Source organism: Triticum aestivum, chromosome 4B (genome assembly GCF_018294505.1).
Source record: "Triticum aestivum cultivar Chinese Spring chromosome 4B, IWGSC CS RefSeq v2.1, whole genome shotgun sequence".
Classification (NCBI taxonomy): Eukaryota; Viridiplantae; Streptophyta; class Magnoliopsida; order Poales; family Poaceae; genus Triticum; species Triticum aestivum.
The window spans coordinates 105,416,316-105,432,509 of record NC_057804.1 but is presented as its reverse complement, the minus strand read 5'-3'; the positions used below and the strand labels follow the sequence as shown (position 1 = coordinate 105,432,509).

The following is a 16,194-nucleotide window of genomic DNA, read 5'->3' as shown; positions in this document are numbered from 1 at the left end:
TTCTGTTGGTCCCGACTCCGGTCGTCCGTACGCTCCCGGACGTCCGGACGCATATTCGACTCCGGTCGTCCGTAGGCTCCGGACGTTCGGACGTTTTTACTGGCCACTATATAAACTGCGCCGTAGGGTTTCTCAACTAACCACATATCCGCTAGTTTCCCCACTGCCGCCGCCGCTCCTGCCGTGCGACCACTCATCGCAGCCGCCCGCCGCCGTGCCCCTCACCGGGGCTTCTCTCCGCCGCGGATCTGCGGCTCCCCGTCCAGCCCATCCAGCCCGGGGCTTCTCTCCACGACCAGCCCGTCGGCCACCTGCTGCAGCACGCCGCTCGTCCCCTCCTTGTTCTTCCGTTCAAGGTAGGGCAACCCCCCCCCTTCATGCATTCACCCTGATCTATGGAGGGGTGTTGATATGTGCTTTCCTTCTTCCCTAGGTCACGATGCCTCGGTCCAAGCACTCAGCTCGCAAGCAAGTCGCCGGAGGGCCGGCTCGTCCGTCTCGTCGTGGTGGCTCCGACGACTCCCAGGAGGAAGATTGCCCTCGGAAACGTGCCGCTCGTCCTCCCAGCTCATCCAGTGATTCCTCCTCGGAGGGGTCAGACTTTGAGGATGAGCTTGAGGAGGTGGATCCGTCCCCGATGATTGGCGTTCGCGTCGCTGCACCCAAGCCGGGCACTCGTCGTCCAACCTTTCACCCTCCTCCTCCTCCGGTGCAACCCCACGGTGATGCTCGCCACATCTCCATTGAGCCTCCACTGCCACTTGGTCGTCATATTAAGCGTTTCAACGAGGTGCCAAAAACTTCATATCTTAAAGTGCGTCATGATGTAGATCAATTTACCATTGTTAGGGATTCTCAGGATAGTCGCTTTCACACAAATGTCCAAGCCGACATCTTCACCACGATTGTCATCCCTAAGGGCTTGTCACTTCATGTTTGCATTGATCTTGAGCACATTCGCACTCATCCGGAGAAATATCCGGGAGCCATTGAGCTCATTGAGTCGTCCAACCTAGCTGCTCCATTCGCCTTTCAACATGATTTTAACCACGCTGCCATCCATCAGTTTTATGCCACATGTTACTTTGCTCCTGATAACACTGTCACATGGATGACCTCCGACACTGCACTCACAGCATCTTATGCTCAGTTTGTCACTGCCCTTGGATTTCCCAACACTGGGTTCAAAATCCACAAGGATGACCCCAACCATAAGCCTAAGGGCATTGCCAGTGTGTCATCCGCACCATCTATCCCATCGATCTCATGCATCGCCTCTTCACATCTCCTAAAGGGAAGATAAATGTCCCACATTTTTTATGTCATGAGATCCGCCTTGCTAGCTTCCAACACAAGAGGGATTTTCCTCATGCACCTTTTATTCAGGCTTTTATCGAACATGTAGCTCCCTTTCCTATTGCTCGCACTCATGTACATGAGCGATTGGTCATTCCCGCTCACATGGCGGCTGATCACGTTCCTCCTCCGCCCGCTACTGCTAGTCGCACCGCCGCTAGTGTTCCTTCTCATGCTACCCATCCTCCTTCCAGTGATGCCTGGGTGCATTGCTCGTTTTCTTGGGAAGGCTCACTCAGCCATGATTAAGATGTTCACCTACCATTGCTCCCAACACCACGATGTGGTCACTCGCATGGTCACTTCCAAGAACGCTCTGAAGGCTCGTTTGAGAGACTCAGGAGTGTATGATGTAAGTGACGATGAGCGTCTTCCTGCAGACCCCCCTTCTGACTTTGGTTTTCCCTCCGGTCCTGAGTGTGCTGATTTCTTCGACGAGGCTGGTGGCAGTGGTGTTCATAATGATGATGATGAGGATGATCTCTAATGTTGTTATGTTTTTTTCCCTAGTTTTTTTTTGGGATACTTGATGCCAAAGGGGGAGTAGACTCCATATGCATGTTATTCTAGCTCATTATGTAATCAAACTTATTGTTATGGTTGTGTTTTAGCTCGTACTGAACCTATGTTATGAACTTGTTGAATCTGAGATTTGGTGAATCAACCTATGTTATGAGATTGTTGAATCTGAGATTTGGTGAATCTACATGTGATGAATCTATATGAAGTTTAACTCTTGATTATCATGTGTATGAGTTTTGGTTATACTGGAGGCATCATTTTGAGGGGGAGCCCTCATCATTTTGTTTTAGTAGTATCTATGGTATCACTTTGAGGGGGAGCTCGCTCGCTACTCATTCTTATTATGGTTGTTGAGCTCCACAACAATACTTCCGATTACTATTATGAGTATGCATATGTGTTGTCATCAACTACCAAAAAGGGGGAGATTGAAAGTGCAATCATGCCCTTAATCATATTTTGATGTTGATGACAACACATATGCTCGGGACTAATCATGTTTGTCAAGTATATCTCAGGATTATGTTCCAAAGACCGTGTGCATGGATCATGACTAGGGACAAAAAGCATGTAACTCAAGAATGGAGATACAAGATGTTGACTTCATTTATGGTTTGTTCTTGAGTATAGGGATCCCGCACTATTAAGAGGGGATCGATGGATCTAGTGGAAAAACTTGCTCAAAAGATACTATTTCTATACCTTGCCTTCGGACGTCCGGTGTTCTACAGACGTCCGATCCTTCTTGATTGCCCGGACGTCCGGCCACTTCCGGACGTCCGGCGTTCCACAACAGAAGCATTTTTACGGATGTCCGGAACTCTCCGGACGTCCGACACTTTCACAACAGAAGCATTTTTACGGACGTCCGGACCCTCCGGTCGTCCGTGCTCCGGATGTCCGACCCAGCTCGGACGTTTGTATCCTGTACACTGGATTGTGGGTCACACTTTTCACAGCGGCCGGTCGTCCGATGACTGTCGGACGTCCGGACCTATTTGTGCCTCCGGACGTCCGACGTTCTCCGGACGTCCGGCCCATCCTGTACCCCAAACGGTCACTTTTACTCACCACCTATATATATACCTCTTCCTTCCATGGGATAAGGTTGACCATTCACTTTGAGCCTCTCAAGAACACTCCTCACTCTCTCTCTCTCTCATTCATCCACACTAAATCCTAGATTCCCAAGTGTTCTAGGAGCATTTGAGAGAAGTTCTCCAATCAAGTGATAGATTCACTCCTTCCCCTTCTTTGCACCAAAGAAATTCGTGACTTGAGCAAGTTTTGAGCTTTTCCCATCGTTCTTGTTACTCTTGGAGGTTGGAGACTCCTAGGCGGTAGGAGTCATTCGGGGAGGAATCAAACTTTGTGATTACCCTCGGAAAAGTTTGTGAGGGTTTGGAGACCACCCCAAGGTCTACCACTAGTGGTTGAGAAACGCCTCCGTGGTGTTGTCTCAAAGGGGGAATAGGGTGAGCCTTCGTGGCGTAGGTGTGCCTTCGTGGTAACATCCACCCCTCTAACGGTGACTAGCTTCCCTCCAAGGAAGTGAACATCAGCATACATCCTCGTCTCCCGGAGTTGCGGGTATTCCTAACCCTAACTCTCTACTTGTGGTTACTTGTCTCGTTACACTTACGTACATTATATTGTGCCTGCCTACTTACGTGTTTGTGTTGTTTGCTTAGTACTTTGTGCTCACGTGCAATTGTTAGGCTCATCTTCATATTCCGCATTATTGCCTAAAATTGCCAAGTAACAATTAAAATTTGTAATTGTACCTATTCACCCCCCCCCTCTAGGTCCATCTCGATCCTTTCAACTGGGCAGGCTTCTCGGAGGAGGAGGAGGAGGGTGCGACGACCCGGAGAAGGACGAGTTCTAGGAGCAGTTCTGTAACTCCGACGATGAGTAGTAGTTTATCTAGTAGTTTGAATAAGTAGTAGTTGAAGTTCATGTATGAAATTATGTTGAATTTGATGTTTGAACTATGTTGAATGGACTAGTAGTTTGTCGTTTTAAGAAATTTACATCTTCATTTTGGACCATCTATTGGAGTTGCTCTTTTGGACCATCTGTTGGAGTTGAGCTTTTTTCGGAGCTCCAAAACGCACTTTTTGGCGGTCCAAATTTTACATCTTCGGTTTTGGACCGCCAAATTTTGAACCGTCTATTGGAGATGCTCTTAAATGGCATCAGTATGTTGTGTTAAAAAAATTATAAGGTTTCGCAAAATTCTGACGAAGCACCCTGGGATGAATGATAGCATCCATGCCATATGCTCTAGCCGCTTTTCAATCTAAGGCCACACAAAAATAATCAGTATTTAGGGCTTATATTTATATTTTCTAACATAATAAATCTATTTTAATTATTATTTGGGGTTGAACAATAGGTATGTGATACAGTGATATGAAAATCATGGAATAAATTTAGTAGCTCCCTAATATAGTGGAAGGCAATATCCAGGGTTTCAAAAGATTCCATCAAGTGGATCCCTCAATTAAAATAGATCAATATCTATTCACTTTACTAATGTTGCATTTTAATTAGGATTTGCCTTTAATAAAATTTGAAGGTTGTTGAATCAACCTCATTTCAAGATTAATGTAAAGTAGACATGATGGCATGCTAATGCAACAAATAATTATGCTAATTAAAAAAACACCATCAATCTTGGGCTGTTACAACTGCTACAAAGCTCAGGTTCAGCTACTAACTTGGGGTGATGCTGGATGTGCTGCTCATGATGGCATCACAATGTTTGGAGTTCCTGATGAAGCACCTGAGATGAATGATAGCATCCATGTCATCATGCTCTTGCCGCTTTCTGTTCATGTGGTCTGTTGTTATGTGTTTTGCGTCTGTGGGGTTGGTTGAGGTCATCTTGGGCTATTGCCGTTTATGCTTTGCTACCTGAACTAGATGGTAGGATGAGGTAAGAGAGTTGAGAGATGTTGTTTTTACTTTCTGAACAGCTGAACTACTGTATTTTTGGGTTTCGTTTCCATGAAATGGAACCGGTGTGAGCCCATGTTGATCGGAAAAATGATACAGCAGATAAAAGACTACAAGATACAACAAAAAAGCACACATGCACAAGGAGACGGCACACTCGAAATTGTGTTTCTTCAAACCCACACCAAGCTACTCTAAATTATAATTACAGGAAATAAACCTGTACAAACAAAATAGCCGGTCCAAAATACGTTTACAGCTACAGGGGCTACAAACCGAAAGACCTCGAAATAATCGTGAGGCAGATGTCTGTAAACCATGTAATTTTCTACAGTGCAATGAATGTGGATGTTTATGGGGGTGATTTACATCTAAGCGATCGGACAATAATATTGGCACCATGTGAAATTAGCCATGCTACACATTGTCGTTGGCCGGTCTATTTGACCATACAATCTCTATCTCTAGTGTTCTTGAGCCATCCTTACCGCCGTCATGGCTGAGGCTGAAGAACCCACTGTAAACTCCCTCGGTGACCACTTTGTCGATCTGGATGGTTACTCTTCCGAGGGTTGACTGAAGCAAAGGGTTTGAGTTCAGATATAGGAGACTAGAGACAAGAACCAACAAAAAGGAATACAAATTAAGAAGCTGCTACACCATACCTTTCCAAATGTATTTTTGCTTTTGCACAAGATGTACAACTTCTGCCCTTTTGGGGGGATGTCGAATAACCAAGTGAATCCCTCGTTCCATACCGGGCAGATGCTCTGGTTAACCAGCTGCAATCAATGCAAATATCAACAACCAGCTATAAAAACATATCAACTACTCCCTCCGTTCCTAAATATTTGTCTTTCTAGAGATTTTAACAAGTGACTACACACGGAGCAAAATGAGTGAATCTACACTCTAAAATATGTCTACATGCATCCGTATGTTGTGTCCATTTGAAATGCCTAGAAAGACAAATATTTGGGAACGGAGGGAGTAGAAAGTAAGTATGTATATCTAACAAATATACAGTGATATCCACTTTAATTTATTGATATCCAATTCCGAGACCTTGTTCTCAATCTTGCAATGATCATTTCACAGAATTACTGGGTGCAGAGCAACATGTGCATCATAGAATGAAATTAACGTACATCATGGAAGAACTTACCTTGGTTTGCCTTGGAGGACCATTTCCTATTTGCAGGCAACAAAATGCATTTGTACTCCCCATTGTCTGTTTTAAATTATTCCCACGTAAGATGGTCACGGTCAAGCAACCAGGCAGGCAATGCAGTAAGCTATCAGCTCTGTCATGAAAACTGGGAGGACAGGTCTTCATAAGCATCTGTAGTACAGGTATGGCCTCAGCTGAAATAAGAGACTGGGCCTTAGCAATGTCTTCATTCATCTGGGGCCAAGATTCTTTGAGCAAGCAAAGGGTGTCTAGCACACTCTCTTGGGCAGCCTCGTTTCCATCCTTCAGGGCACAAACCAGATGGGGTATGCACAATGTTGCTGCCTCAGAAAATCGGACCTTTCTGAAGTTGCTGAATATCACATATATGGTCCTCAAAATAACTTCATTGATAGATGATGTAGAGAGCAGCTCTCTTTCTAAGGCAGCTGCAAGAAATTGCAGGTTAGATTACAAACATAATTGTGAAGGGATATTTAGTAATTGCAACTTCATTATTTAATGCATAACACATCTGATCAATCACTTGGAAGGGTCAGATAATGATTGATAGCTTTGCAATTGTCGGGCACAAATCAGTTTTAACTGAGATAGAGCCCATCAAGGACAAAAAGGATGACAGAAAAGATGTTTTATTTTCAAAGCAGAAGGGTACAGCAATTACAAATGAACATGAAAAGCAGGCAAATGAAAAAAAAAATGATTCCGGCAGAAGGAGCAGTGACTAACCAGTGAGAGAACGGATGAGCTCGTTAGATACATATTCTTGAAGTGTATGATTTGAAAAAAGATGCTTGATTAGCAGAGCAGCCTGTCCTGCAATATCTACATTTGGAGACAGAAGCAACTCCTGTACAACCAAAATGCCTCCAGCCTCCGCAACAGCACGCCTGTTTGTCCTGCTGTGCATCACTAAGCTCTGGAGTGCACAAATAGCAACCATTGTCATATCATCCGTGGGCTGGTCCTCAAGTAGGCTTACAAGAGCACGACAGGCAGATACAGAGTCACTTGCTCTTGCAAGGGCTTCATGCTGGAAAATGTCACCTAGTGCAAGAGTCACCAAAAACTTTGCTGCCTGATTCTTTGATTGAGGATCTAACAGGTACTGTGAGAGAGGAGCAATGGAGTGTTTGGCAACTTTTGTTTCTCGGACCCTTGAATTGTTTATCAGTGCTTCAAGCAATCTTGCTGCAGATTCCTCACAACGATGGCTCTTAAGGAGCTCCAACAGTGCACGTACAGCCCCAGCCTCAGCCATGGCTACAGCACACCGTGAATTGCTTTTCTCTTGCACAAGAAGAGCACCGAGAGCTATTGTGACAGTACTCTCCATAGTGGAGTTCAGTAATCTTACAAGCACAGCCAGTGAGACTTTAACATAGTTATCAGAGCTATAACGCAAAACATTACATAATACAAGTGCTGCGGACTCCCATAATGCTTGACTTGGCTGAGGGTCATCCTGGACAATTACCTTTGAAAGTTCAAATATTCCACCTGCATCTGCTACAGCCTTGGGCCAACTCTGAGATATGTTTTCAAGTGCTTTAACTGCAGTTTGCTGTAAGCTCAAGATACCAATACCAGCAAGCTGCACCAGAGGGACAACTGCATTTTTTGTAGTGATATCTTGTTGAAAATGTTCCTGTTCCAGAAGATGTGATAGCACCTCAGTGCCAAGTTGTTGGATTGCTTGAGAGGGAGATTCAAGAAATGATATTAACGGCTCAATAATTTGACTAGGAGTTGACTTCAACGCTGCTAGACTCTGAGGTTTCTCCAGAATATTCACAAGTGCTTGCAATGCGCTGTGCTGGTCCCACATGGTAACGTCAGGGCGACGTAATAGCAAGAAAAGTGGCTCCACCATTTTTGCAGCAGCGGAACTTTTAGCAATGCCACTGTTGTTTGTTAAGATGCGAAGTAACTCAGCAATGGATGAGCTAACAGAAACAGGAACATCCAGAATCATATCAAGCGCATGCTCTAGGATACCAGCTTTAACCATGTCAAGTTTGCAGTTTGGACGATCCTTGCCTAACTTTATAAGAGCAGCAATAGACGCCTCTGACAATTGGTAGTTTGTCCCAGGAACAAAACTAACAAGAAGATCAACAACTTCATTAGTCGCAGCAATCTCTGCATTGTGCTCTTCATCCAGTAGTCTGCTCAGAGCACAGACAGCTGGTTCAACAACCAAACTAGAGCCTGATGACATCAATGATATCAGGGGGCGAAGACATTCTGTGGCAATTGGTGATGCCCTTATGTCAGAGTTCTCAAATAAAACATAGCAGAGCTGAGCAGCATCTTTCTTAAGCTCTAAGGAGGAACTGAAGGATAAAATTTTATACAGGCTTTCAAGTGTGTTGCCTTCTACATCAAACATAGCTGAAGCCTTTGAGATATTGCCAGCAGAAAGTTTGATCAGAGCACCAAGTGTGGCTTGCTGTTCTATTTCAGTTCCTGACTCAAGCATGTCAAGTAATGGTTGTATAGCTTGCCTAGCCACTTCTGTATCTCTTATACTCTCTGAATCAAATAAGTTCTGCAATGTCCTTGCTGCACTAAGCCTAGAATTTCTTGAGCCCAACCGTAAGACAGCTACAAGTTGATTCAAAGTGCTAAGTGAGGATTCATAGTAAAGCAGATCAGGATTTTTGTATAAGATCCCTAAGAGATTGATAATGGCAGTTTCAGTCGAGTCTTGTGGGCTTAAAGATAAATACATGGTTAAAGCATCTAGAGCTCCAGCCTCCGCCATAGCAACTTTATTTGTTTCGCTACCTTCTGCTAGCTGAGTCAATAGGTGCAACGCAACCAGAGGTGCTCCTGGTTTGTCTGCCATGGGTTTAAGCATATCCACTAGCAAGGGAATGGACCTTCGAGCAGTAGCACCAGTACGAACATCCTCAAGATCAAAAAGACTTCTCAATATTATTTGACTTGGATTCTCTGCCAACTTGAATTCTTCGGCCATTGTAACAAGGTTTGGCATATCAGATTCTATCAGTCCAATCATGGCTATAGCACCCACAACTGCACCAGAATTTGCTATAGCGAGCTGTATACTTCTGCTTCCAGTGCAAACCAGGCTAGCCAGTGATTGAGCAGCAAAGTACTTGTCAATAATCTCATCAGATCTTAGTAATGAAGCTAAAGAAGGTATAATTCGCACTATTGCTGAAGATTGAACTACCACTGAATCCTGAAATAAAGTAGCCAATAGAAGGGCGCAACTCCATACACTCCCTGAATCTTCATCGTGTTCCTGTAACATGAAGCGTTATTTAGAGCTTCGAATTTTGCATGGGAAAAGAAACGGTAAAATATGGACAGGTAATGGAACTAAGAAAACAAGTATTAGCCAGTTGACCACATGTTAAATATATTAGGACCATGATACTTTTTTGCTTGTTCTCAACTCCGGTTGGATAATTAGGTACTAATAATGTACAACGTAATTCGTGCACAGCTGTATCTCATTCTAACTCTAGTACCCAAAACAAATGGTTCCAATCTGGAGTCTATCGGAATGTAAAGGTCAAAAAAGGAACATATAGACTGACTAAAGTATCAATATCTTGCAAAGTAACTACAGTTTATCTGCAGGATGTATCACTGGACTTCTATTTATCCCAGGTATTGCAAGCATTGGTGATGAATTTATTTTTATTTTTTAGGTTAGGGTGATGAATTTATTTTTTGTGTAAGCAGTAACTTCATATGTGCTGATGAATATATTTTGCTGATGCAAGTATATACTGATCGACAAGCTCATCCTGTAGTAGCATGTATAAGGTTTAAACAGCAAGACCCACCCTTACGAACAAATTGCCGCAACAGACTTGGTTTGGGAACCAGGGACTTAATTAGAGTTGAGGGAAAAGCTCGTTAATCTGCCGAATGGGGTTTGCTCCTCGGTTCGGAAAAACAATATTTGCCTAATGGATAGGTTCAAAAGCACTCATTATGCTCAAATTTGGCTCCAAAATAAAATGAGTCAATTTTAGTGAAACACGATTGCACTTCGTCTCAGCTCGTTAGCTCGACAACAAAATTGGTACTGAACAATTAGAAATTAACTAAGATGAATAGATGATATGAAGTGAATCTGCCTTAATTTCAAAAAAAACTCAATAGATGATCGTATCCAACTAGATCTAATTATGATGTAGCTTGGGGATCATTCAAGAACTTTAGACTCCTAAAATTGGCAACAATGAGGTATTTTAGGGACTCCTAAAATCTTGGACCCAAAAAGAGCAGGCTAACTCATAAAGGAGCCAGGTTAAAGTAATCGATGCAGAACCAAGAAGTGCTTGGTCCACAAAGATAGCATTTATGTTGATGTATCCCTCAACTCAAACAAGCATAGCATTTCAGCTAAGTAAAAGCTTAAATTTATCATCCAAGTGATTGCAGCTGAAGAGATAAGAAAAATGTAATAGCAGCACAATGGAAAATAGAGATTAAAAAGTGAAACATGCACCTGTCGGCTAGCAGAGTGGCTAGCAAGTTTATCAGAAACAATGTCAACACCACCAAGATCCATAACAGTAGGTTTACTCCTGGGATGAGAAGAACAAATTAGTGAGAGCAAACGTGCAACAGTTTCTTCCAGAACCTTCCCCGATTCAGGCACATCCAAAACATCCTGCTCACAATTGAACAAACTCTTCTCTGTGTAAGGTTTCCAGACTTCAATGTCTAGGGATGTTGAAGTGGAATGTTGCTTCAACATATCAATGAGTGCAGATATTAGACTCTTCAAATGTCCTGATGCTTCAAGAACTTCAATTGAATCTTCTCTGTTGTCCTTCAATGCAAATATGAGGGTGATTGCACTGGAGATTCTTATTTCCATGTTTGTCGATTCCATAACTCTACTGACAAGAGAATCAATGCAGCCTTGACTTCTGTTTATGTGCTCACTAAGCAGAGAAGATTGGTCCTGACATAGCCTTGCGAGAATTTGAATGGATTTGTCTTGAATAGGGGGAAGCCCAACACTGATACAGCGGACCAGAGGTTCTAAACTTTCTGGGGCTTCCAGAAAGGCAGTCCGCAGAGGGGGGCTAAAATGAGCACCCTCCTTGGTCATCACCATCAATGCAAGCACATCCAGGGGATCCAAGCTAGTAACATTTTCCAAACTGATACCAGATAAACACACCAGCAGTGCATGAATTATAAAGCAGCAGAGTGAGTAATCTGGAAAAACTTCACAGAGGGGGAATTGGTTGAGCAAGTGATAAAATGACCGTGAAGCACTAATTTTGCCATCTAAACTCCCCTCCTTTAGGACTCTAGTCAAAGCTTGGACAATATTATCATCTAGCGCTTCCTTAGCAATCTGGGAATCTGATAAGAGATTTGCCAATGCAGCAATTGCCGCTTCAGCCGCATCAATGGATGATGTCTTGGCCATCTCTATGAGAGGTTGCACGTCACCTTCAGCTATACATGACATCTTGTTCTTCGACATGGTATTAGCCGAGCGCGAGAGTGCTCCTAAAGCTCGAGCAGATTGTGTTGCAATAACTTGATTTCCACTTGTCAAAAGCTTCATGCATGGCTGAACAATTTCATCGGTTGCTAAGATGTCGCAAATATCCTGACGCATACTGAAAATATCAGCCAACACAGTTGCAGCACATTCCTGAGATTCTTCATTTGACGAGTCAAGAACAAGAACAAGAGATCTAAGCCCTTTATTAGCAGGAGCTCCATTCTGGATTAGATCTCTTTGAGGAGCCAGCACAAGGACATGCCCGAGAACTGTAATGGCATGTGCCTTTGAGCTCACTGAGTCACTGAGCAGCAGTGCTAACAGCTGATTGATTGTGGCAGAATCAGCAGACCGTATAAGCACCTTGAGTGCTTTGACTGACGCCTCTTGTCCACGAGGACTGTCACTCTTTAGAAGCCAAAGCAGCGCCAGAACAGCACCGGCACTCTCAACACATGCCCTGATATCGTCACTGTGACAGCACAAGTTGCATATGATATGAGCTGCATCCTCCTTTGCCCTTTGAGATCCTGTTTCCAGTAGTTGGACAAGTGGAGGGATACCTCCAGCAGCTGTTATTGCCCACTTACTGTCATCTACTTCATCACTCAAGATAGCCAACAAAGAAACTGCATATTCCTGATGCTGCTCACTGGAAAGTCCAAGTAATGATATTAGCAACTGAACTCCTTCTCTCTTTCCAAGAGCGTCCCACAATCCAAAACCATCGCAGCACAAGCTAGTTAAGGCATGAACAAGATGGTCTTGAACATCGTCGGAAGCCATAGTGACCAGCCCAACAAGAACCTTCTTTGCATTTGAGTGATCAAGTCTGCCAGAGAAACATGCATTTGCATATAGACTTGCTAAAGCTTCAAGAATACGATCAAGCAGAAGCTTACTGTCATGGGATTTTAGGAGCACAACCAAAATGCTTTCTATCTCAACAGGATCAAAGAATTTACCATCAGTGCCATCATACACCATCAATGTATATGCAAGTGCTCCAAGAATGTCAGCAAGGGACACAGCTGACCGGGGTGATTGGCAAAGCTCTCCCAGGTAAAGCAACAATGAAGTGGTTCCACCGCAAATATTTGATAAAGCACAAACAGCATGGCTTTGTAGAGAATGGCAGGTAACCCCTCGCATGCACTCTTTTGAGGGCGCTACAACAGCTCCAATCAAAACAGGGAGACCACCTGCATCGACCACAGCTTTCTTTGCAATAGTAGACTTGGAAGATAAGGCCTCCAAAGCATCAGCTGCACTTTCACGAACAGCAATGTCATCATCTCGATTCAGAAGCTGAAGAAGGGCCTTAACAGCCCCAGCAGCTATGATTTTGGGAATGCTATCACTGAAAGCAGAGATCAACCGTGCCAAGAGGGAGGCAGCATTTGACTGTGAAGCAGTATTCTTGGATGAAAGAAGGCCAGTAATAATTTCTACTCCACCCGCTTCAAGTGTGGCCTTCCAATAACCATCTTTATCTCCACAGAGATTTCTTAAAGCCCCAGTCACAAAGCCCTCAACTATTCTATCTTGGCGTGACTTAGGATTGAGCAAATCCCAAAGAGTCGGCACAACGCCTTCTGTCACAAATATTTTCATGCCTATGTGATCATCCGAAAGACCCCCTGAAGACACTTCAAAAATAGCCTCAGCGGCAGCCTTCTTTGCTTCAGCAGATTCAGACTTCAAGAGAGAGAGCAAGGGTGGTATGCAACCTCCTAAGAGAACCTTGACACGCAGGTCCTCTTCCTTGCAGAGTGCACTAAGCAGGGCCGCAGCATTTACTTTGGCTGAAGATGTCCCGCTTCTAAGGATAGATATAAATAATGGCATGGCCTGAGAATGGCTACCTATCAAAATCCTTGCTTCCTTTTTCGCCTTGGCAAGTTCAAGTAATCGTTTGATTGCCACTTCCTTCTCTGGTAGTGATGTCACGCTACCATGTAGCTGCTCCAGCAATCGAGCAACAGTGGACATTGCACTTCCAGGATCATCAACTTCTCCAAGATTACATGCTTCCCTATATAGAGAATAAGCAATAATAATTAAAAATTATGAATAATAAAGAGAGGACTAAAGGCTTAAAATGAAATGAAGGGTCGCTAGACGAGGATATAGCAACCCAAAGAAAGCTAAGCTAATTTCGCAAAGCAATTGATTCCATGAAAACTTCCAGTGTAATAAACATAATAAAAGAACAGTCAGAAAATTGAGATCTTTTTTTAACAGTGAAAATTGAGATCTTTTATACCTTGATCTAGAAGATGAAGTGGATGGTGCAGGTGAAGTAGGGTCTCGAGAGTCTCGAGGTTCCGATGAGCTGGATATCGGCATGATTGAACAGCTACCGACGTTTACAACCTTAATTGTTTTATATGTCCTCCTACAAGACAAACTGAAAGTATTCAACATAACAAAGTAATATTGCCAGCTTGTGTCATCAATATTTCAAATTAACTTACATTATACCAAAAGGGTGGAAAGATAACCACTTATATGATATATCATGTGGATACCAAGATAATAACATAATCATGTTAATTTAAGAGTGCAATATTAGAAGATGTACAGCCTGATAGCCATGGTCAGCAGATCCAGTTCTAACAGCAAAAAAACTAAGAATATACCCATCACCTATTAGTTCAACATATAAATGAAATGTTGTGAACGTAGTGATAGAGAGTAACCTAAGCTATTGGAATTTTAACTCATATTTCATTCTAAATTTTATACTGGATTCGCATTCTCACCAAAAAAATGTCAAATGCAAGATCAGAAACCAAAGTCTCTGTTCCAGGTAATAGATAGGTAACAAAAGGATGATTAAACCAGCGTCAGGTTTCAAACGATATGACAGCAAAAGTGGTCTTAGATCTGAATAGGTATCAATTTTGAACTTATTGCAACAGATCATACAAAACTGACTGCAGTTGCTCCAACAGGAAAAGACCAACAGAGGAGTGATGCATATTTCGATGCGCGTTCGAGGAAAAAAATATTCAACTGTAGCTGATAAAAAGAATTCCATTATGGTCACCATTTCATGGATCCAATTCAATGGAACATCCAGTTCAAAAGAAAAATCAATGGAACATCAAAACCACAACCGCAAGTACCAGTGCAAGCCCCGTCCCTACCTCCAAGACATGGGGAAATTCAGATCCCAAAAAAATGGTACTTTCCACCTATTTAACTGCCAAAGATGAAAAATCGAAATTATTGCGCGTGATCTATCATCCTATCCCCAAATTCCACGCAAGTATACTTCAGTGGCGAGATTCCTTGCACGCCTCAGCTGCAATGACACCTACCGCGTGTGGCACGCACTTCCAAAGTCCAAATGCATATAGCAATTAGCTCCAAACAACCCTAGCAACTGTGTCTAGCTTCACGAAAAAGGTGTCTTCCCCAATTCACCAAGTTTGGGAAAGGACGGCCCCCAGCAGCAGAGGTGTTGCAAATGCAAAAAAACAGCTGCAGACCAGAGCTGCCAATGCACGGGGATAGGGACGACCATACTAGCACTAAACGAGTTTAAGACAACCGTGAGTGCAAAATTGTATCATTCCACGTGGTGGGGAGTTGAATTACTCCTGAAAACTCAGTAGAGCGTGGCCGCCTCGACCGAGCATTGTGGCTGTATATTACACAGATCATGACCCAATGAAAAGCACGCCGTTTCTACAATACCGTAAGATGAGACCACGGCCTTCAAAACATGACACTAATTAATAACAAAAGGCGGATGAACAGAGAAACAGAAGAGCGGGTTCCGAAAGAATTCCTCGAGAATACTCCCCTCCGTGCGCACCTAACTACGGCCTTCCCCAGATCACTGCGGAGCGGCAAGCGACGGCGGACCCCCCCCACCCCGATCACGCGAACCACCCAAAATCCCGCCGCCCACCTCCTCCACCTTGCCGACGGGGCCATCGCAGACGAGATCTCGACCGTCAGGCTTCAACGAAACGCAGCACGATACCGCCTAGAACCAGCGCGAATCGCTCGGAATTGGGCGCCGCCGCGGGCAGCCCCCTGCAGGGCGCGCCTGGCCAGAGAGATCGACGAACGAGAGCGGGAGAGGGGGGCTCACCGGAGGCAGGCGAGGACGTCCGGCGGCGAGAGCGGGGCGGAGGAGAGAAGGAGGCGACGCCTGGTCTCGCGCCCACTCGCCCACTGTGCCGCGCAGTGTGGGTGTGAACTGTGGAGAGGTGGAGAGAGAGAGAGAGATGCGAAAGCTTTTGGAACAGGGGAAGTGGGGAGGGAGAGGGGTGGGTCTTTTGCGGATCACTCCTGTCATTTGTCGTGTTATTGCGGTAGTAGACATGGACGGCTGTCAAGTGGAAATTAACTGCGTTCCTCTTTTAGTAACGGGCAGATCGCTGTCGTACTACGCAGCGGTGGTGGAAGCATTTTTTTTTTTGCGGGGTGGTGGTGGAAGCATTTAGAGCACCTTCAACCGCGTCAGTAAAATAACCACTGTTTACGCGAAATTGGGTCAGGGAAATTTCTCCAACAATTTTCATAAACGTGCAAATTTTAGTGAAAAAAGAAAAAATGATTTTGGGAAGATGTTTTCAGAAACTGAGAAAAGACAGCATCACGCAACTTCCCCTAAATTTTAATGCACTTT

At 44.1% G+C, this 16,194-nt stretch overlaps 1 protein-coding gene across 1 annotated transcript; it reads right to left on the bottom strand.

Annotated features, from left to right (window-relative positions):
• Positions 1-5,002: 5,002 nt before the first annotated feature.
• Positions 5,003-15,829, bottom strand: LOC123091303 (protein CELLULOSE SYNTHASE INTERACTIVE 3). The gene is made up of 7 exons (XM_044512779.1): positions 15,655-15,829; positions 13,813-13,944; positions 10,527-13,581; positions 6,761-9,305; positions 6,005-6,459; positions 5,505-5,621; positions 5,003-5,415 (listed from the first exon to the last, which is right to left on the bottom strand). The coding sequence occupies exons 2-7, from the start codon at positions 13,893-13,895 to the stop codon at positions 5,257-5,259; spliced, it is 6,414 nt and encodes a 2,137-aa protein (XP_044368714.1). The 5' UTR covers positions 13,896-13,944; positions 15,655-15,829; the 3' UTR covers positions 5,003-5,256.
• Positions 15,830-16,194: the final 365 nt, after the last annotated feature.

Bases quoted from the DNA above. Each gene is read 5' to 3' on its own strand.
- LOC123091303 (XM_044512779.1), bottom strand. From the start codon at position 13,895: ATGCCGATATCCAGCTCATCGGAACCTCGAGACTCTCGAGACCCTACT. The intron at 6,460-6,760 runs GTTAGTCACTGC...AATTTCTTGCAG, and splicing joins GCTCATCCGTTCTCTCACTG to CTGCCTTAGAAAGAGAGCTG. The intron at 5,416-5,504 runs GTATGGTGTAGC...CCTTTGCTTCAG, and splicing joins GCAAAAATACATTTGGAAAG to TCAACCCTCGGAAGAGTAAC.